General features: G+C 37.3%; 2 protein-coding genes across 3 annotated transcripts in view; both read right to left on the reverse strand.

The window, feature by feature from the left end:
* The window catches only part of LOC148061004 (low density lipoprotein receptor adapter protein 1), a 42,068-nt gene extending 33,842 nt beyond the window's left edge, over window positions 1-8,226 (reverse strand). Inside the window, exon 1 of the mRNA XM_087813191.1 lies at window positions 8,024-8,226. Within this exon, the coding sequence (XP_087669317.1) occupies window positions 8,024-8,108 (85 nt within the window). The 5' untranslated portion in view covers window positions 8,109-8,226. The remainder of the gene's footprint in view (window positions 1-8,023) is intronic.
* Window positions 8,227-9,026: 800 nt separating this feature from the next.
* LOC148061005 (E3 ubiquitin-protein ligase RNF19A) lies at window positions 9,027-23,509 on the reverse strand. Of its 2 annotated transcripts, none has more exons than XM_087813189.1 (10): window positions 23,382-23,509; window positions 18,749-19,215; window positions 17,164-17,648; window positions 15,093-15,298; window positions 14,869-15,016; window positions 12,847-13,009; window positions 12,666-12,780; window positions 11,393-11,527; window positions 11,054-11,303; window positions 9,027-10,302 (listed from the first exon to the last, which is right to left on the reverse strand). In XM_087813189.1, exons 2-10 carry the CDS (start codon window positions 18,899-18,901, stop codon window positions 10,053-10,055), a joined length of 1,905 nt encoding a protein of 634 aa, XP_087669315.1. In that variant the 5' UTR covers window positions 18,902-19,215; window positions 23,382-23,509; the 3' UTR covers window positions 9,027-10,052. The 2 variants fall into 2 exon arrangements, with proteins under 2 accessions (XP_087669315.1, XP_087669316.1); XM_087813190.1 differs by lacking the exon at window positions 23,382-23,509 and adding an exon at window positions 23,194-23,211.
* Between the last annotated feature and the right edge of the window lie 318 nt (window positions 23,510-23,827).

Below are 23,827 nucleotides of genomic sequence, written 5' to 3' on the forward strand. Positions count from 1 at the left end.
TTGGTTCAGGCTTTCCCATGATTTTCTGGGATTCATGTGTTTGTCTTATGTGTCTTGGCCTTTTAAAGCATGTGTTTTAGCTTTATATTGCTTTTGTTTGTTAAACACTTTGTGACCCTGGTCTGGAAAGGCGCTTTACAAATAAAATTTACTTAACTTACATCAACCCTTTTTCTTTTCTTTGATGCAAAAATAAATAAAATACTGAAACATTTTTCAGTGTGCTTGTATTTCTGCACCCATGATTAATTTTGAATTCCAAGACCCTAACCACTTCAAAATGGAGACTGAACGTTTTTGTTTCGCCGCTTGGTTTTAGATCAATGTTAATGCAACTAAGTCAACTGTCGTGAAAATTAGGGGTCTCCTGCCGCCACTTTGAACAACTGCAGTCGTAAAATAAATAAATGGCTTTTAAAAAGAGTACTGTACTTTTACAGTCACAGACCAAGATCTTTGAGGGCGAAAGTCAATGTTTGTTATGTGTCAAGACCAAGAAAACCGAGAACAAAAGTAATTAAGGAATGTATCTTAACCATTGATTAGCAGCCACAATCTCCACAAAAGTAAAGTACTTTTATGCTCAACAACAAATCCGATATTGGTTAAACCTTTGGTAACACAAGTGATATTAACATGAAGCATGAAAAGTCTTGTATGTATTCTACCAGGTGTTTTTTCTTTTGGCAAAAATTCTTTGAATTGTGTAATTTTTTGTCGGACAAAGAATGGACAGGAATGTATCCGTCTGGAATGCAAAGTTACAAGTTTACATGTGACAGTGTTGAACAAAGGCGTTTTTTGATGTTTTTCCCTTTTACTTCTATAGTTACAGTATATTCAGTATCAAAAGAAATTGGTCTCTTTCTATTATTTAAGGTTTGGCATTGACTCTGTACCACAGTATGCAGAAATAGTTTCTGTCCATTTATATTAAATTGAATGAAAATAAATATAAATGGGTCATTGTTGAAACACAGCCTTCACTTTAGTTGGCTGTATACGTTTTGCAACTATAATAAGAAATAACAACAAAAGTAACAGAAGAACAGACGTAATGTTTGACGCTTGACAGCCTTTTTTTCGAAGCTTCCCCTACATAATAGTTTTGCACCACTACACCAAGTGAAACACTTCCCCTCTGGTGGTCTTATAATAACAGCAGCATTCTTTATAGTCATCCCTGATACACTCCCTCCATCAATATCCACTCTCCGCTCCCCACCCTAGTCCCCCACTACCGTCTCAAAGCCTCATCTCTCTTAGCAAGCATTGGAGAAATAATTGCTTCCGGAGGCGACGGGTTAACTGGCACAGCTGACTTCATTCACGTCCTTGTCTAACAGAAGTGCCACGAGTTACACCAAACGAGTTTGCTATTATGTCTAATTCCAACAATCAAAGCTTATCTGGATATTTTTACGACTTCAGACACTCAGCTGCACCAAGTCCCTGCTTGAAAAAAGATTACATTAAGAGCGTCCCACAGCGAGCTGATTTTTAATGGAGGCTGACTGAACAGCACCAATGCCCTTGGTGCCAAGGGCAAGTGTGACTTCAGAGATTAGAAAGGACTGCTCTCTTACAGTATGATGAGATGCAAAGGGATGGATGCTCGTCGGGTACATGCTGGGAGAGCTTCATCCCGCCTGTGGCAGTGACCTTAGCGGACGTCCATGGGTGCTGGAGTGGGTGATGGGGGACTGACATTGACCATAAGACAACAAACCAGCATCTTAAGATGGTTGCTAACTTAGCAGGATTTGAACAATCTGAAAAAAGTAGTCCACTATTTTTGTTAATTGCGGTTGACATGATTATTGGCGGGCTTATTTTGTGAGGTAGAACCAAAAAGAGACAAGAGGGGATGTCAATTATACACAATCAATCGCTGAAAACAATCCATCCATTCAATAGGAAATCAACATCTTGGCCAAAAGAATCGCTGAGCTTTAGTTGGGGCAAGATTCCCTGAAGCAAAGTGGCACAGCATTCTGCTAGAAATACCCTTCACGATTTAAGACCCCGGACAACGGTGGTCAAATATTAGTAACATAACTAACAAGTACAGCACTTTTTCTTTGTTCATCCAAATTCAGAGCAGACGTGTTCATCCCTTTCCACGCCATAACTTAAATGTGTCACTCATATGTAAATGAACCAGAAACTGAGTTTTTTCCTCCAGAATTGCAAAAAACAGATAAAAACATGACTTTAAACAGAATTTACAGTTTCTACTCATTCATTTTCAACATTACTGACATGAATCACACAAAAAAAAGTGCAGGTTGTAAATATATATATATATTTTGCATACAAGGTTCTTAACACAAATACTTTATCAACAGACTATCCAGGGCTTATTTATTGATGATGAAGACTGTCTGATCATCTCTAAGCAACAATAAAATGTCTCACCTGCGCAACACACACCTATTCTCATTATGCTTATACTGTAGAGTAAAAGGGTTTTTGTTTAGAAATATTTATCACGTGATGGTGCATGAATATCAATCTCTTTTCAAGGATATAGCTCTAATCACGTGATCGGGCTGATGTGATGCATGTTACACAAGAACGTCAGTGACTCTTGTAGAGAAGAATTGAATTGATCAGACACGGATCATTTTGTGCATTATATTATCAAAAAGAGCCTTCAATTCCTTCACATTTATTTCTGAATTGCGTGAAAGAGTTGGCAGAACATGTGGTTTAAAAGATCATGTTGGAATAATAAAAGACAATCAGAGCGAATCATTTAATATCCAATGATCAATGTTGATTGTGAATGTCTCTGATAAACACTTCTCAACATAAAAGGTTGATATTGATCTGAGCAGTAAATAAGTCGCAATCTTGTCTTCTTGTCGGGACGTCAGCACATTTTCAGGCTCTTGTCATTCTTGAACCTTACAAAACTCAGTTTTTCTCCTTGGTGAAGCAATGCTGAGATTTTGTATGTGTGTAATTCAACCTCCAATACTCAAGTTAAGCAAACCATTGAATATAAACACATTCTTTACAACGTTTATTAATCAAAAACCCCAATCACTCTTTAATCCCTGTCCCAATGCCTTCAATGTGAAGGAGAGACTCAGTGACACGCATGCCGTAAACCGACCAGAGCCTTGTGAGGAGGAGGTGCAGGACCTAAGGACTGAAGAAGAGAGTTTGGAAAAAGCCTTGGCAGACGGGAAGAACAAGTGGCAGGATGAGCACCAACGCAGAGACAAAGAGGTTGAGGACCTGAGAATGGTCTTCTCAGAGTTAGAGGCCGTCTGCACCTATCAGACCTCAAAGAGAACGAAAAGCAGCCCCTTGTTATCCCTGGTCGACACTATATTGCAACATTATTATTATTATTCAGGGACCAATTCATTAGCCAGTCATTTCCAGATTATACGAAGTGAACAAACAACCATCCATCATCATCTTTCCATGCTGTTATAACCCTTAATATGTGTGAATATGCACAGAGCATCTGTGATCTTTCTTTATTTGCATTCCAGCAGCAAGTTCTGACACATCATGCTGGCACACAGATGCTGTCCTCTCAAACTCCTGCTGCTAACTAGCTGCAGTCCCCGTTTGTCAACCTTCTGTCTCACAGAACCTTTTTTTTTTACCAGATCATTTAAAAAGCTCATGTTACAAAATATAAGAAAATGGATTCACTACTTTAAAAAAAGGACACATTACATTAGACCATATTAGATTCTTTAGAACCATATAACAACCAATAGTTGTTCACTGAAATATTATCCCTATACCCTCTTCTTAAGAGAATATGACAAGAAGAAAAGATAGCCTTGGATTGGATGAAAGGTACCATCGTAAAATTACCAAAGAAAGGAGACTTGACCCAGTGCAACAACTGGCGTGGCATAATGCTCCTCTCAGTTGGCGTGGGTAAAGGCAAAGCCTGCAACACGACTCCCTGTCTGTCTCTGATTTCCTTGTGTCCAAACAACTGAAATCTGGACCCCTTATTTCCAAATGTGTCCACTTTGAAATGTTGGTTTCTGATCTTTTACTTCCTCATCTCTGCGTCTCATACCTCCGCCTCTCCTCCCTCTCAGTCTAATCATTTCTAATGAATCTGAAATAGCATAAATTATTTGACAAATCTAAGCATGCAAATCCAGTATTAAAATGTGAATTCGACTAGGAAAACTAACTTCTCGTCCTTTTTTTCTTTTTTTCAGATTGATGTCAATCATACAAAGAAGCCAAATCATTTATTAGCTAAAGGTGGAGATGGCAAATATAGAAAGTTTAGATGAGTCCTATTTCTCCTCAGGTGTGACACATGGGGAAATACTTCAGTTACTCATCACAGTAGATGATACAAGAATCCGTATGAGAACATTAAAAAAAAAGGACTCCATAGAAGAAAATGTGAGCGATCCGTTAAAAGTTTAATAATTTCTCCTCCACAGATGACCAGGACATGCAACAGGAAGAGCTGCGAAATACTCATTATAAACATACTGAACAATACATTTCAGTTCAAGTGCTTTTTCATGTTTTCAACATGCATTATGTTCAGCATTTAGATGTTACGGTTCCTTTCTGTTGCCAAAGAATTTAAGAAAAATATGTATATATATTGATATATTTAAGGAATTATATGGATACAAATAACCCACAGTCAATGTTTTTTTGTGATGGTAGTAGGTTTGAATTCAAATACACAAACCAATATACAAAATAATGTTTTTTGAGTTGTTTTACACTTTCAAATACTATGTTCACTGCATTACTTTTGACAAGACAACAAGCAAACATCACTCATAGTACACACATAGAAACAACTTGACCAAATAGTTCTTATATGTATTTATTTCTACACAATAAAACATGGAATATTTTGAAATTGTTTTGAACCATGACCCTTCAAACAGAAATGCTTGCAGCAATGTGAAGCGATCTCGGTAAGAAGGAAAAGCCAGCAAGAGAATCATCATCCATGAATTCAACGACAGTTGCTTCAATCTGGGGGGAAAAGTATCTATTTTTGGAAAATAATTTTTCATACATCTCACTATAAGTTTTGAAATTCGAAAAAACTATTATCATTTGCTTTGATTATTATTTCGATTTCAAATAGGCAGCTCCGTGTGTATAAAAGGTGAAGTACATCCTGGAATTACCAAGAAAATATAACATTAAAGTGCACAATGAGGACTGACTATAATAAAATAACTAATATGCTCACCTTCCAAGCGTTGAACTTCTCATGAATGTCACTCTGATCCGGGGACAAAGAAAGCTGCTCAGACACCACCTTCTCCAAAATCTTGGACAAGAATGGGAGCTTAGAAATAGGCCTGAAATGACTGAGGTTAGTTGGGTCTAAGCCTGGCTTTTTGAGTAAAGGCTCCACAATAGCATGCTTAAATGCATTGGGAAAAAACCCTGTGAAAAGGGAGAGGTTTCCCATTTTGGTAACCGAGGGGCCAAATACATCAAACACTTTAATAAAGAGCCGACATAGAAGTATCTGACAAGTAAGAGGGTTTCATCTTGCTCACCAGTGCCGAAATATCAGCGAGTGTTAAAACATTGAAGGGAGGACCACAACGTGGAGACAGGCTCGGTGGCAGCAGGGATTCCACACAGAAGGGGAGCAATTTTTTCTTTGATCAATTTTATTTTGTCAGTAAAAAATCTCAACAATGCATTGCTGTTGTCTTCACAGAAGACAGGGTTTAATGGAGCAGCAGGACACACATGACACGTTATTGTGTCAAACAGCACTTTGGGGTTTTTCTTATTTGTTGTTACCAGTTTCCTGATGTAATCACATCATCTCAATGTATGAAAACATCAGGTCCCTGAGGTGAAGTCTGTGCACCTCAAGTTTAGTGGACTTCCAGAGACACTCAGTCTTTTGACAAAGTCTCTTCAGGCTTCATTTCATCAAAGTGCACCGTTGTTTCAAGTTCAATTTAACAGATGCCACTTGATCCAGGATTTTAACACAAGGATCAGTGAATCAAACTGTCCACGTTAAGGCAGTCATTGAAGAAAAGAGGGTCAAACATAGCAGAAAAACTGTCTGCAGTATCAGCTGAGATAACACGCCTCTGGACTTTCATAGGTTCAGGGATGAAGTCCAGGTTAAACAAGACAAGAGAATGATCACGCAGATGGACATCATGTACAGATACATTAGAAATGTCCAGGCCAAGAGTAAAAACTAAGTCTAAAATGTGGCCTTTTTGGTGAGTGGGTTCAGAAACATGCTGCTCAAAATGAAAGGCTTCAGTCAAAGTTAAAAGTTCTTTAGCAGAGCAAGATGTGACGTCATCAACATGAAGAGTAAAGGTCAACATCTCTCACACTCAATATCAAGGGTTCATGCACTTACATACAAGATCTCTTACAAGAGTTTGATAGAAGGTGTGAGAAAGTTTGATAGAAGGTGTGAGAGAGTTTGATAGAAGGTGTGAGAGAGTTGGATAGAAGATGTGAGAGAGTTTGATAGAAGGTGTGAGAGAGTTGGATAGAAGGTGTGAGCGAGTTTGATAGAAGGTGAGAGAGAGTTTGATAGAAGGTGTGAGAGAGTTTGATAGAAGGTGTGAGAGAGTTTGATAGAAGGTGTGAGAGAGTTTGATAGAAGGTGTGAGAGAGTTGGATAGAAGATGTGAGCGAGTTTGATAGAAGGTGTGAGAGAGTTGGATAGAAGGTGTGAGAGAGTTGGATAGAAGATGTGAGAGAGTTTGATAGAAGGTGTGAGAGAGTTGGATAGAAGATGTGAGCGAGTTTGATAGAAGGTGTGAGAGAGTTTGATAGAAGGTGTGAGAGAGTTTGATAGAAGGTGTGAGAGAGTTGGATAGAAGGTGTGAGAGAGTTGGATAGAAGATGTGAGCGAGTTTGATAGAAGGTGTGAGAGAGTTGGATAGAAGATGTGAGCGAGTTGGATAGAAGGTGTGAGAGAGTTTGATAGAAGGTGTGAGAGAGTTTGATAGAAGGTGTGAGAGATGATAGTAGATATGAAAGAAAAACAGAATTTTGTTTCAAATGGCCCCTCATACAAACTTGTTAGTCGTGTTAATGTTGACTTCATCATTGGAATCTGACCCAATCCAATAAATAGAGAGTTTGTCTTTAACACTTGTTGAATAAAGGCTGAGGACGCTGAGCTCCATGTGTGTGACGTCAGCGGACGCTCTGCTAACTTTAAATTTCAGAAACTTCAGGACGATCAATGATGACACAAAAATACATTTTACAAGTTTAGTTTAGTCATAACACCATTAAACGCTTTACTAACTTACTTTTAAACCATGTTAATCACAGATCGAATGTTCTTTTTTTATAATAAAATTAAATGAAATATTTCTGAATTAAGATCAAATGTTATTTCAAAGGTTACATTTATACAGTATATGGTAATGTTTTGAGTAGCACTTTCCCAAAAGCAGTTTCACATTTGATAAGAGAAAGTATATGCGCAAAAGCAAGAAAGGCTTTTGTTTCTTGAAAAGAAAAAATATATTGATGTTTCTACAAAATTGAAATGTATCGCAATATATTGTATCGTCACACATGTATCGTGATACGTATCGTATCGCCAGATTCTTGCCAATACACAGATCTAGAGGTAGATGACACACTTTGAAACAGCCTCCATCATCCATTACAAGAGCAGCACTGAAATGGAACCCACAAGTAAAAAATAAATCATATAGAGTTTGTGTTTCACCCGTTTCCACTAGATTAAATTAAAATTAAAATTAAAAATATGATAAAAACCAACTATTTGCTCCGATTTATATTTTAATAAAAGATGACTGGGATAAATTAATTTAATTTTAATTAGATAAATTACAATTGTATACAATATAAATATACATGTAAACACAATTAAAACATAAATGTTACTGTTTATATCAAACAAATAAGAATAACTTGATCATTTAAAATAAAAATGATGTTTAGAATCCTATCACTACGTTTCAGTAACTATCCAAAGTATCTTTAAAGGCTTGATGTTTGTGTATTCCATGATACTCACTCTCATGCTTGGAAGTTCCCCATGTGTGTCGCGGGACTCCCGGGCTCTTGATAATCGCTCTACCGGCGGATTTCAGGGCGTCCATCCCTCAGCCTGTTCGCCACAACCTCGGTGCGGCCGCAGGAGCAACAACAGCCGGCAGAAGCTCCACTGGGATCCTGGTCCGGGTCGCCAATAGCTACGGGTCCGTCCTGCAATCGCGGAAAGCGGGCGAGTGTGATGGGAAGTGCGGCACAAACCACCTGGACCAACGCTACCATGGAGATAAAACGCCCTCGTTACCGTAATGACGGAACTGAACGAGCATCAGAAAATATCTTTCCTGTCTGTAATTTGCCTCATTGTTGAATGTCTTTATTATTCAATGCATTTTGTTTCACAAATATTAACATGTAATTGTCTTGAATTATATCAAAGTATAAATAACCAATATATTAAAAAAAACAATATATTGATGTTTCTACAATATTGAAATGTATCGCAATGTATCGTATCGTCACACATGTATCGTGATATATATATATATATATATATATATATATATATATATATATATATATATATATATATATATATATCACAATAAATATAAAAGCAAACATATATATATATATATAGTATAGTTGACTTGATTGTTAGTGGACTGAAACTGAAAAATTATGTTTGCTAACTATACTTTACTATTCGTATAATGCCATTTTAAGTACATGGTGTTAGCGCCATCTTCTGCTTTTAGAGTTGTTTTACATCCTGGCGTTGTGTCGCTCAGAATTTTTTTATATTCCACCAGATTTTTTTTCTGAGATAATGTTTTCTTCAGTTTAATTTTTTAACAGATAAACATCTCCTATGCTTTTTAATAAGTGTGTAAGGAGAATAGTAAAGAGTAGTAACTGTTATCTTACACTAATATTTGTCACTCCACCATGGCAGTTATTTGTGAGAAAGGATCAGTGTCTACAGAAATGTAGATATCAATTTGTGAGCTGGACACTCAAAGAAAACCATGAGTTGAAAGGGTAACAGAAGATGTCTTAATTTCATCGCAACATACCTGATCTGCTCGTTGACATCAACATAGAAGCATTCATTATGATTGAACTCTGTTTTGAATCATTTTAAATTTTAGTTTTATGAATTGAAAAATATCGGGGACAACCCCCTAGAGGCCACTGGAGCCTAAGGGTTGTATCGCTGCAGTGCTTTTCTTGGTACTATATTTGTATTTTTCTAGTTTAAATACCTAGCGTTGAACAGGTAAAAGCAATACATTTGAAAACAAAATAACCCAAAATCTGCTGAACAGAAAGAGTGAGTAGATAAGAGAACACGTTCAGAAGGGCCCCTCACAATTGCCAAAAGTAGCTGAAACTATATATTATATGGGGTCTGGATTTTAAGGGGGATCTTCTGTCTCCTTTGAACCTTAACTGAAAGGCCACTTGAGAACATGGTAATTACCAAGTTTATCAAACTGTTCATTGTTTGCTTTTTAATTTTGGATTTACTTTAACAACTAGCCAGACATATGTATATACAACGGACTGAGAATTAAGGATTCCAAGAAAGAGACTTAAAAAACACAAAAATCCTTTTGATTCGTTTGGGGGAGATAACATTTAATTTCTAACACGAAATTTAGCATGTTAGATTCTCAGGTCCCTTTTAGACGCGTCATGCTGACCAGAGGGACGTGTTTTAAAAGGAGGGTGGAGGTGAGTCTAGAACAGTCCAGTAAGGAAGGAGTTAGGATCCCGTAAATAGTCCAAACAGTGAGTGAGGACATAGAAAACACTAGTTAGCTAACATGCTCTTGTCGCTGCTCTGTCCTTCTCAAATCTCATGCTAAAGTTTCACACAGGATCTCAGTTTCATTCGCTTGCATCTTTAGTTGTGGCTGGAGCTAGAAGGCATCTGGTGGGAAAAGCGGGAAGTGACCAGTACATGACCGGCCAAATCCAGTGAAATCCCCTGTAGCATATTCCGACTGCTATCCGTGAAAGGTGACACAAAAACAACCACGACAAGCTCATACGTCATCTGTGTCAAAGACAGGGTAGACAGATATGTCCTCTCTCTCTCTCCTGCCATGTTCTCCTCCATGTTCTCCTCCTTCCTCTTGAGTTCCCTCGCACAGGTAGTCTTGGGAACGGGACAGTGAGTGTCTCATGGAATCCACCGAAAGGCTGCGACTGGAAAGAATGCTACTAAGACTGGATTGGCGAGCTCCTCTGGGGTGGCTCTCGATCTCCACTCTGACTTCGATGTTGGTCCCTTCCCTGAGAGAAACATATTAAACATTTTAACATAGACTTTATTCTTAGTCATATAGCAAAACATAGAATCTTGTGAAGACAACTAACTTAAAAAAATCTCTATCTATATATATATATACAGTATATATATATATATATAAAACTAGAATCTTAATAGCCAAAAAATAATAATGTCAAAATCATTCACCTTTGTCCATTTTTACTCCTTTGACAAGACTAGTAAGATCAGTTAAATGTTAAAATAGAATGGATGAGAAAATGGAGAGCAAATATGCTTTTATTGGGTAAAGATTATCATAACTATAAATGTTAAATCTTCATTTTCATATCTTATCTTTTTTATGTACTATATTTGAGAATACAGTGGTGCCAAGTGGTACCTGCAGCCCAGGAGGGGTGCATTTTGTTGTGTCATTTTGTCTTTAGCTTTAGAAAAATCTTTAGGTTTAGGTTTATGTAAAGTCCTGTAATTAAACACTTCAAAAAACAATTGTGCACAAGTAGTCTCAGAAAAAAAATTTTTTACATAACATAAACTTGCAAACAGAATGAGTTTATGATTAAAAATAAGATTAATGTGATTAACGATATATATTATTGTAAATAATTAATTGCAATTAAACTCATAATTTTCAAACCTAATAATTCTGTATACAGTCATCCTAAACCTGCCTCAGAGACAATTCCAGCTTAAGCAGGAGAAGGAAATCTAATTTGATATTTACACAATAGAAGACTAGGTTGTAACCTATACCTCAAAGACGGAGCGTCGCTGAGTTTTCTCTCCGTGACTACCTTACAGTCCAACTGGTTTTCCTGCTGAGAGTCTCCTTGAATGGTCTTGTCTCCTTCATAGCTGTGTAGCACTGGTGGTGAGGCGCTTGTACTTGGAAGAATGCCCACTTCCTGCACACTGACCCGGACTTCCTGGACGCTGGTGTCGCCCGGCGGTCGACTGTTCTGACCGGTCCAGTGGTCACTGACTACATGAGAGAACAGTAGATCTAGAGGAGGAGACAATATGAGTGAGTTATCGTTGATATGATGTTACTAAACATGCTTTTATTTTTCCAAAGAAGGACATTGCTCTCACAGCCTGCTAAATCCTCCAGTTGAATCTTTGAATGCGTCTCAGGTTGTTCACTCTGCGGTCGACACCAACCGTTTCTGCACAGTGACATGGGGACGACGCCGTAAACGTACGTCAACATAAGAGGCACACCCACACCTGCAAGCAGATAGAAAAAAAACATTTAAGTTTCCTCTAATATATTGTTATTGCTTTGAAATTATCAGTTATTCTTTTATATATTTAATGAATAAATTGGGTTAGCTTGATGATAGCTTTTGTATTATGTAGGATTTATATCGATTGATACATGTATATTTTCAAAAGAAAAATGTTGAGCCTTTGAATTAGCTTTAAAAATTTCATCAGATCTCCTGTACAAGATCTGTGAAAACTTGAACACATTCAAAATGTTTTCTCAATCTTAAAACGTGGATTGTCAAGACAGCATACAGTTGTTTGCATCTGTAATGGGTGAAATCACAGTTTCGATGACTCTTCACTTAAATAGACTTTTCTGGAAGGAGAACATGTAAAGAAATTAATTTAATATATTTAATTTACAAAAAAATTGAATGTGTCCACACATAGGTGAAGTAGAAATAGTCTGAAAGAGAGATCCTCTATTAAAAACCTTTTTTTTAATTTACAAATGCCTTCGATCTCCCTCTATGTTTGCATGTTTGTGACAGTATTGTGGAAATGTTGACTGATCTGACTTTTGTGATTAAGAAGAGATATGTGTCCATATGTCTGGTACAAATATGGACTGTGAAAGACATCACTGTACTTAATCCTTTCAAATGATCCCTCAGCAGATTCTGGAGTAAAATATCAGGCAGCTCCAGATTTATATTGCGACCTCTTTTTTGTGTCTGTTTTTTTTATTAATCATTTTATTTTCATGACAAGTTGACTGTTATCAAACCAAGTGTAGTAGTGGAATGCCTTATTTGAGGTATCATCCTCTGTAAAAGTTTTACACACTATTGTGTACGTGCAAAATTTGTATCTTAGATAATCTGTCCTTTAGTTTAAATGGTGAGTAAAAGGAATTTGGGGTTGAAACATGGACTGGCTATGGTGACATCATAGCCATAGAGGGAACAACAGGACACTATTAGGGTGAAACCAGGGCAGCAGGAGTAGCCTGCCTAGTTGGATTTCATAACGCCTGTACAAGTAGACCAATGGTTTTAGATGGTATCAGAAAATTGTGCACAAAAGTACACAACACTGACACTTTTCTCTATAATTAAATAGTCTGGATTGTTCTGTTCTGGTAACTGTTTCTTACCGACAGTGATGGCTGCTATTACTGGCGACACAAACACGGACATCATCACTCCACTGGCCACAGTCAAGTAATGTTTACTTCCTGAGATATTGTTTTTCTTACAGCGACCATGAACCTGAAAGGGAAACAAAGAGCATTTTTTAAGATCATATTTTTCACTTCAGACAACAGACTCACAAACCTTGCGGCCCATGTATATAGGTATGCCCACAATGATGACCGGGATGGCAATGCCCGCGATTAGTGAGATGATCACCGGTGCTCCCAGTAACATGCCCACCTGCCACAGAACCTTGCGTGTTTGCGACCATGGCTTCTTGCCCCAAAAGGTACACCCTGAGGGACTGAGAACAAGAGAAAAACATTTAAGTCATCATTTCAGAATTATGTGGCATCCTCATAAAAATACATAAATAAAAATGACTACGTTGAATGTATTGACTTGACTGAAACTGAAAAATGATGTCGGCTAAATACACATTTGCTCAACCATTGTGTTCTCATCTCAGGGTCAAGGTGACACGAATGCCCAAGAACAAATGTGTTTTTAGGTTGACCCAGAGATAATACAAAGGTAACAAAAATAAATCAAATATAATATAAAATATAAAATGACACTTACGATAGAAAAAATGTTCATAGCGAAATCAGGACTCGTATCTCTACTTCATGTCTTTGAGTAATGTTTCATATAAAATAAAAAGACATTTTTTATCCCCACAGGCAAATGAAATCTGATTTATTTTTGTAATTCCGTTGTATGCTTTATGTAGTCAGGTTTTAAGCCTTAAGGGCCACCATAGCCCTTAACAGCAGCCATACCAGTGAACGACAAAATCTTGTAGTGTATTGAATCTAAAAATAACACTTTCATTTAGTATAATTTCTGAGGTAATCATTTTCTATCTTTCTAAAAATATTATATTTTATCCTAAATGAAATTCCAGAATACAATCTCATTTGTTTTGTCTCATCACCAGCATTTCCTGGAGAGTCAATTTCAAATATGTGTTTAAAACCTTGAAAGCCGTGAAGTTTTTTCACATGAAAGTGAAGGATAGTATTTAAAGTTCATGCTTCTTAAAATGAACAAGCATACAGAGAACATGCAAATTGATGCTACTCACTTACATTCTAATGAAAGACAAATATTTAACTAAACTTCTGACTCCATCAATAAGCTGACTGGTGTGTGAGGATGTAGTTTACAACACTGGACACGTGTAAATCACTTAAAGCCTGAGGGTGTGTAAGTGCTTCTCGAGCTGCAGGCACTTGCTGACTTGGTGTGATTTGTAGCGTAGAAGTCATTGATGAAGTGGAGAGGATGGAGGAGGACGCGGCGTGAAAATGACTCATCCGACGTAACACGACTCTCTTTTTTAGCTGAGCTTTAAACCTGTATATTCTAAACCAAAAGAGGGATAACTATTACACAAAATCGTCTTCATGTATGTCACAGGCCTGATGGAGACTGGAACATTTTTAAGGTCTGAGATGGTGCAGGATGAATGGAACGCACAACAACATGTGAAAGCTAAATTTAAAATAAAGTGGTAGAAATTAGAAGTTAAAATTTATTTTTTTAGTTATCTGCACTGGTAAAGGCCAGATTTGAAGAATCAAAATAATGTTTCTGGCTCCCTAGTTATAACTGACATGTCGAAAATATGAAAATGATTATGTTAAAATGTTACATATTGTTGTTTTCGGCCTTGGCAAAGTGCAGGCAGGGGACCACATGTGCAACTTATAATGTATTTGTGTGGCCCCTTATGTGGCCAAAACTAAAAAAGGCATTATTTTATTTATTTATATTATTCATGAATAATCTCTAAATATGGTTTTCGTTTAAGTATGTTTCTGTCATTTTTGTGAGTATTTATTTTATAATTTTCGCTACTTTATTTTTTCTTGATGACCCCTTACAACGGCCCCAAAGAAAATGTAATTGCCTACCACTGCTTTAAAGTCTTGTTTGTTTGTTGGATCATTTGTTTGATTATTCTTTAACTATACCTAACACAACTGTCACGATTAATATTGAAACATTTCAAGGATTGTTTCTCATCAAGCTTATTTGTTTTTTGTACAAGTTGGAGTCAAATCTTAATGTTTTACTTACGATTTTTGTTCAATATATTGTTAAAAGTTAAATGAAATTTAAAGAGTAGTCATTGGTGTGTACATCTTCCTGACCTACCTGAGGTAGTGCACGTCGGTGATCTCCTGCATACACAGCCAGCAGAACTGACAGGCACACACAGTGCAGTTCATTCGGTTACAGCTGCCATCGTTGGTCTTCATGATGTAGGCGCCACAGCGAGGGCATGCCTTGATCTCCTCTGCATCTGCGCCGCCATGTATACACGTCACACACAAACATAGACAAAAGAAGAAAAAAAATTGGCGCCTTCCAACATTTACCTCCCCCAGGTTCTTCATTGAAGACGTACAGCGTGGAGGCGTCATTGCTGCTGGAGGTGTGGCGGGCCCTCTGGCGCCGGGCCTGATCGCAGGTCTGGTTGGGGTGCCAGAGTTGGCGACAGTGGTAGCAGAACTCAGTGTCACATCCTTCACGACCGCAACTGAGTTTGGGACACTCTGCACATCCATACGCTATGACTGCATAGCTGAGTAGAGACATTAGAGTTGATACATCGTCATGTTTGTGGATCCTTTCTTTTAAACAATGTGTTATTGTTTTGACCACAACATCTCTTGCGCCTTTCTTTAATTCAGTCTTTGGGTTTTATTCTATTGTTTTTTTTATTAATTATTAATCAGTTTTGGTAATATATGACTTCTTTATGTGTAAATATTTAGTTGATAGGTGAGGATTAATGTCATTTAATCTCGATTTAAAATCACAAGTTATGAATTAGTTAAGAAATGCATACGATACGTATCTCCATACAGCGTCAACCAAACAATATATTGCATTACTGTAGAAACAACAATATATTTGATTTTGCCAGAGTGCCTGACTCTGGCATAGCATAATTTATAGACCACAGGCCTCTTCTAACTTCTAAATTTGTTTAGAAACAAAAATATGTCCATATGCTGAATGTATCCACTCGTCCTCAGTGATCTCGCTGGATTTTGTTATTCCTATAGCTGCGGGGGATATAATGACCAATCTAGTATCCGTAATATTAATCTAAAATCTATTTTTTTCCCAGATTACTTTTCTGGTTCCTTTAAAATATTAATGATTTCATTATTATTGTTTTGTTTATCAAATGTATTGTTTAGTCATTTGTTTTGATGTTTTGGCATTTGTTGTTGTTTTTATTACATGCATGCACACACACACAGAAACATCTACATTGTAAAATATATGAAACAAAACACTGACACTTTTACTTTATTTGTTAAATAGCAAAATCTATGTTGTAGCTCATTCTCATTCTCAAACAAATATGTAGAGTAGATGTACCTTTTGCATATTATAATCTTTTAAGACCTGCAGGAATGTACTTATGCTGAACATGAATATTATTACTGCAAATATCTTTGCATATTCAATCACCTCAATGGTTCTGCTTTTAGACCTGACCTGCTCTGAGGTCTTGTTTTTGTCAAAAATATAATCCTCATTATGCAAGACACAGTTCAGACTGGCTTTCACTACTCAGTGGTTCAGTAAATAGAAAAAGGCATTTGTAAGACACACTTTTTTATCTTTAAATCAACAGTCTTTAAAGACACATACGATTTATCAAGGAAACATTTTTTTATACATAGTTGGACATTAATAGGCACCAGCAAAAAAAATCAGCAAAATGCAACATTGTGAAAAGATTATGCATGACAGGGACATATAAAATGCTGTTAACACATTGAGAGTATTAAATATAATTGTCAAAGTATTTGCTTTTGTCCTCTCTGAATAAAGAACATTTGTAAATAATTCAAGAAAGAAACAGGATTCATAAAAATGATTAGGAGTCAGTTCCCCAAAAAATCCTAGTATCTTTAATATGTTGCTAATGTAGATAAGGAGCTAGTGTATGGGCTGTGAACTATGCCATCTTAAATAAGCATAAAAAAAAGAAAAATTGGTTGAAAAAAAATATTGGAATAGAAAATGTAGCTTCCAAAAGACAGAGGACAAATAAGTATATGAATTAATCTATATGTTTTAGTTTTCCTACTTTCCAACATCGATTTTTCAGCCAATTTAAGCTGGCACTATTTTAAGCTCACACTAATGTAGTTGTCAAACTGGTACTTTTGACACAGTTGCATTCTACCAGAATAATTTGTCGGCGAAATTGTGTTTGCATTAGGGGCTTTGCCAAGCAGTCCCTGTGCATCGTCATGACTATATTGTCAAAAATATGTTGAATGTTTTGTTTTAAGGATAAACATTGCATCAAGGAATATGGAACCAAAACTGAAAAAGGCATCAAAATCTGTGTTATTTTTCACGTGGTAACTTCTATTACGTCGGAACCAGTTACCATTAAGAGTGTCAGCGTCAACGTCGTACCTGCAGTCAGGGGAGGGACACCATCGGGTGTCTGGATCAGAAGCCAGGAAACGCCTCAGCTGGTACTCCTCAAACCTCTCCAGCAGCACCTTGTCATCCAGGATGGTCTGAACGTCCAGCGGCGCCAGCGTCTCGTGACACTGGGGACAGGCGATGCACACTCGGCTCTCTGAGATCTCGATGCGAAGGTATTGTCTCAGGCAATCTGAGCACGTGCGGTGGGAACAGGAGGTGAGTCGCAGGAAGTGGCAGCGGGGCTGACTCAGCAGGCACAGTGGACACTCCTCCATGTGTTCGTCCAGAAGCTGGTCCTGGCTGGACGAGCAGAGGGACAGCAGGCCGGTGGAGCCGCTACTGACCCCGCCGACACATTCAGCTGCAGCGCCACCCTCCAGGGCCGACTCAGGAGCTGCCGGTGGACCTCCTCCTTCTCCTCTTTCTGCTCCAGACACTCCTGTTTCTCCAAACTCTTCTGCCGCCATGTCCTGACAACAACAAAAACATACAGTTAAGCATATGTAGGTCATTAGACGAAAAATAAGTGAGACACAAATTAGCTTGTAACGATTTTATTTACCTCGTAATGGACGAGATGCTCTGAGACATGAAGCATACCTTTATTAATGTTTAACTGTAATAAACATGTCCTCACCTTTATATTAGGAGTTAAGGTTAAGGTTATCATTGAATTGGACATTTTCAGAATTACATCCAAAGATACAGAGAGCTAAGAGGTGGTAAGTTTACTAAAATATACATTTTATATATTAAAGATGAGATGAAAGGGCGGTAAGCAGAATAATAAACATATTATTATAATGTCACTTATGTATCTTTGGAAAAGCCTGAACATGTTGACCAGGGATTTCAAACTCAAATAGGCCATAGCCAACTGCGTTTAAGTAACCTGTGGTCAAATAATAATTAGACAAAATTATACACCCATAATTATGAAAATAGTACTGAAAAACAAAAATGAAAAAAGCAAAAGTAAAATTGTCAAGGAATGTTTTTAAAAGGTCCTTGAATGAGCCCCATACATCATGGAATGTTTTATAGTGGGTAAGTGAGAAATCTGATTTTCTTAAGTGTTAGACTGGACAGACCCCGGTCTAGAAAAGCGCTCTATAAATACTAATTACTTAGTTACTATATTACATGTTGTCTCCTATCCATTGTGCATGTTTATTATCATTAGAGTTTTCAAGAAGAGTAATAAAGTCTATCTATCTAAATGTGGGTTTTAGACCTTATGTTTGAACTATCTGAAAAAAACAAGTGATCCATCCAGACAGAAAGTCCTCCATCTCCGTCACCACGGCAATCGGGATGATGGGGGAAGGCGGACCGTATCTTGGCAACATAATTTCCAGACGTATCCAAGGAATTAAATAAACACTCTAATGGGTTTGAGCTATTACAGCATGGGAATAAACGACATGGAAGCAAAACATCAGAGGTTAATCATCAACCATCTCTTTGACTTTCACAGTCACTGCTCAAATGAACAACATCTCCACATCTATGACTAGGATTATTACTGAATAATATACATTGTGCAACATGACCTGTGGATCTCCCTCACCTGATGCAGATGCTCGCTTGGTGTCAAGGTGATGGCCACCTCCTCCTTCGATCGGTTTTCTGTAGGCTTCTCGGTCCGGGGCTCCGATTTGGGTTTTCGGGTGAAGAAGTTGAGGAAGCTCAGGGGCCCGGTCTGCTGCTTTGGCCTCTTCATGGTGCCGTACGAGAGCGATAGCAGCAGTCGAGGAGGATGGGCCTAAGACCATGAGCTGAAGGTTTCAGGAGGGAATCTATTGATCTCTCACTGATCCGCTTGTCAGGGATGGGAGGCTGCTCTGGTGGAGGAGTGAGGAAGTGTGTAAGATATAAAACGAGGGGTGAAAGGAGGGAGTCGAGAATTCCTGTGGGAGGGCAACATCACTAATTGAGATTCTTTCAACGAGAAATCTGGTCAGATCGCTGTCCACTTTTCATCAGGGCTTCTTTAAACTCCAGCGACCTTTTGTTGTTTTAGGACGTCCCCCGAAACTATAAAAAACAAAACGATAATTGATTAGTAAATCAGAGGGAATCTGAGGTTTCTCTCACACATTAACATTAACTAATTGGCTATTAATGCCAACAAAGTCAGTCAAAGTCACTATTAAAAAACGAACCTTGCTAAACTCATTACCTTCTAATATGATACTAACTGACTCTAGTCTTTTACTCCATTTGTTAAAAGGTTGGTAAAAATAATTTCCTTTTACCGTTTATTTTATCAGTTTTATATGGAAAAAGCTTATATAATAAAGGTGAGAATGGTATTTGTATTACTTTTACCTTCCCTTATTATGTTATTGTCAGCATGTGTCGGTCAGTGATAAAAAAATAAACTTAAAAAACTATATTTAAATGACAATTTAAGAAACTTATTTTTGGGAAAGGGGAAAGTTGATTAAATTTAGGTTGGATTCTTAAGTTCCATCTCTATTTATGAAGGCACTGTAGCTGTCATTACTTTTGTGGCTTCAAACTGCTGCTGCTAAAGTGCCTGATTTATAGATATCCCAAATAAAAAACATGTTAAAAAAAAGCTAACATTGCGCATGGGCTGGTTAGGGCTCTACAGTCACTGTATCTCTTTAATTAATGGAAATTATTGTATTAATATGGTTAAATGTAGTGTTTTCATGAAGCAAAAATGTGCTTCTTAGCATTGACTCAGTATCAGGAAGACTTTGAGCCCTGTACTTGTAACTGAGAGGTTGCATGTTCAATCCCAGCTCCATAGATGTCAGAAAGTTAGCCGAAATATCTCCTCATGGTTGAGCTAACTAATTCAAATTCAAATTCAAATTCAAATTCAAATTCAAATTCAAATTCAAATTCAAATTCAAATTCAAATTATAATTATAATTATAATTATAATTATAATTATAATTATAATTATAATTATAATTCTATCCGTGTGATTGTGTGTGCTTGAATAAAATATAAAGCGCCTTGGATGCTGAACAAGCGTAGACAGAGTAGTTTGGTATTGTACACTTTGAGTAAACAACTGCATTTGAGAGATTTCATTGATCACACAGCCACCTTAGTGTTATTAATCTTGGCGACTAGGTCTGTGTATTGAAAATAATCTGGCAACACGATATGTATTATATAGGTATATATAATATAATATAAAGAAATAATATAACGTAATATAAATATCGTGATGCATGATATATAATATCATAAAGAGGCAATGATACAATATATTGCAATACATTTTCATACTGTAGGAACGATATATTTGTAGTATTTTCTCTGGCCTTGCAGAATTTAAAGACCACATGACTCTTGACAAAGTAGCAACTGCCAACATTTGTTTTGAAACCAAAATATGTCTAAACATCAGCTTTAAAAGCTGCTGGTCTCCACTGTATCCTCTCGTTATTGCCGGGACCTAGCAGAATTTCATTGTTCTTTTAGCTGCAGAGGACACAATGACTAACGGGCAGAAGTTTAATTGCAACAGAAAAATTAACAATTTGGACAATGGCATGAATATCTTCATGTTAATTGTAAGAAATAGAATTGTTTTATTTTACACACTCACTATTTAACTATAAACCATGAGAAACTATGGTAACACATGTGATTTGCAAGCCAAATATGAAAATTGAAATGAAATTGTGGCAAAGTAAATTGCGATATGCACCATGTCGATATTTTCTAACACCCCTACACAGGGACTATGTGTTTCTGAAGCCTTGTCTTGTTTGAATGGCAACCCTAGTTTATTCTCTAATATGTCTTAGAAAAAACTGTGCTCAGTTAATTCAAAATAATTATGTCAGGGTTCAGGGTTTCAGTTTTTGTTCAGTCATTGTCAGTTTGTGCCAGTGGTTGAGTAAATGGATTTGTGAGTTTTTGTGTAACAAATGTGTAACAATATTTTTGTAGGAAAATGAGCTTTCCTTTAGCTTTACATGACTGTTGAAAGAAAACAGTATACAATGATATATAATAACAATAATAATACCTAACAAACAGACAACAATACATATGTAAAACCTACATTTTGTACTCTGATGACCGTTTTTATCTTAAAGATATGATCTTTAACTAATAAAAACAATGGAATGTTTTTATGATTTTATCTCACATTGTTATAGTGTAGGCTGTGTCAGTATATGTCAGAAAGATTTAGTAACCTTAATAAAATTACTTTAATATAATTACTTTGAATACTTCTTCCTTTTTTGCCAGCTTATGATACTTTTCCGCTACATTTAAATGGTTTGGTTTAAAAATGTTTTTCACCGTTTTGAATTAGAATCCTACATGAATAACAAGCAACCCTAGTACCAGACTAGACTGGGGAGAGAGATAGATTTGGATTAATGCCTCCTGTTTTCCCGTCGTGACGCTTCTCACATGAGCAGCGAGGTCGTAACCTCGAGACACAAGGAGCAGATGGACCTGGACTTGTGAGTGGGTTGACAGACAGGATCAGGGAGAGATGGATGAGTGACAGGCGGTTCAGCCTCTTTCAAATGACAACCAGCTCCCTAAACGGATCGAGAGGAACGAGCCCTGCAGCTTGAGGAAGAGACTCAGTCTGAGTTAGAATCACATCAGAATGATAAAGAACATATTGAGTCAATAAAAAAACATTTTTCTGTTCAGTATTTGATTTCTCTTTCAGAATAACTGATAGAGGAAGCAGGAAGCTAGATGACGTGCCAAAGATTTAAAAGTTATGTTTTAGGTTAAAAAATAACTAAAAACATTTTAGCAGACCTATGCTAGATAATAACAGTTGATGAATCTTTATAAACACAGAGACAATAAAATAGATCATTTGTGGTGAAGATGAGCTAAAGGTGGAAATGACAGAAATGAAATAGACAGTCAAATAAACAAACAAACAAATAACCTCATAGCAAAATAGATGGCAGTTTCTGTCTTCAAGTTGAACACTTGTTCTACATCACTGCAGCCCTCACCAATCGAACTTAAACGACTTGAGCGAATGGCTGCAATGAAACAAAGAGTGAAAAAGGGTCTGATTACTTTCCGTACCCACTGTATATATACAGTATATAATTAGTAAAACAGCTACAGAAAAACGATTAGTGCATAAAAATTGTTAAATGGATTTTGACTTAACATTTCCTTGATTGTAAGAATAAGAGAAGAGTTATTTGTACATTATTTCATTTTCTTTTAGATTCAACTTAACTTCTGGTAATTTAAATAATCTTGATTTATTTGTTTATACAGTAAATGTGTTTATTTTTTTTATTACTGTTTTATCTCAAAGACAGATGCACAGCACACTTTTCTTAAATTTCTGTTGCTTCCTGTGTTGTGATATTCTTTGCTTATATTGTAGTAAATACAGGTATTTAAACTCCATCATCAACATGTCGCTGAATCATTTACAACAACATGACCACCGCACCCCTGGTTATAAGAGGTTATAATCATGACCAAAAGTCAATCATGACCAGGTTTTGACTTTGACAGAGGGGATTATTATGCAATCTGCATCTGGCCCAAATATCCTGCCTTTGATTTTGTCGCATGGACTATAGCATCTTGTTCATTCAGGGTCTTGACATTAGTTAAAGCCAGAGGACTAGAGATGAGCAGGAAGATCGGTTTTGCAAGTGTGCTGCTGCAGCTGCTGCTGCTGCTGTATCTGCCCTGGAAACCTGATGATCCACCCTATTAAGTGTCTCCTCACTGGACCAGAGCCCACATCAGCAATGCGGGGCTGCAGAGGCAGAAGTGACCTCAGCGTGCCCACACATCCCTCATCTCTCTTTCTCTAGACATCCTCCTCAGTCAGGAGCCATGTGGCGTTCACTTGGAGTCTGTGCAACAGTCCAGGATGCTGCAGCAAAAAAGCACATCACTATCACATCGTACTTCTGCCCCAGTGGCCCTAACACTCATCCATGTTCTTCAGCCAAAACAAGATCCCAGACGTCTGTGGCACAGCTGGTGGATGAAGAACGAAACAATAACCTGCACGCTGAGATGACATCTTGGTCAGTCCGCCTCAGCAGTAAACAGGGAGTGTCGTCGGTGACAGGGATCCTGACACACAGGCGTTCTATCGTCACGGACACGAGAGTCTCGTGTGTATAAAAAGACGTATTTGGCGCAATTGAAATGCATCAAAAAAGACGCAAACGATTACGTAAATGTCTTACCTTATCTGTGCGCGACGCTTTCTCTTCACAGACCAGAGTCTAGCTCCGCCCCCCCGGAGGAGACGCAAGAGACCCCCGTGGCCCACCACCACAGTGCTCTCAGGAAGGATGTTCGAGGGAAGCAGGGAGGGGGATGGAGGATGAGGGGGATACTGCCCTGGTAATGAAGGAGCCAATGGGATGACGCACTTTCCAAACGGCTCCAGCACACGGTTTATAAAGATGTTTAACTGAGGACAAAAATGAATTAGAAATTTGAGGTCAATAAAATCTATATAGATCAACAGACTTAAAAATGTAGCTAAGGGAAATCGTTTATGTATTTTTGTTGTTAGATTTATTTTGAACAGTAGGGGGCGTTGCGGTTCAGTCGCAGCATTAAAGGTAAGTTGCTTATTATTTTTTTCTTATTCAAATTGATTCAATTAATCATTTCAGAGTTCAAT

Source organism: Callionymus lyra, chromosome 17, assembly GCF_982586985.1.
Source record: "Callionymus lyra chromosome 17, fCalLyr1.hap1.1, whole genome shotgun sequence".
Classification (NCBI taxonomy): Eukaryota; Metazoa; Chordata; class Actinopteri; order Syngnathiformes; family Callionymidae; genus Callionymus; species Callionymus lyra.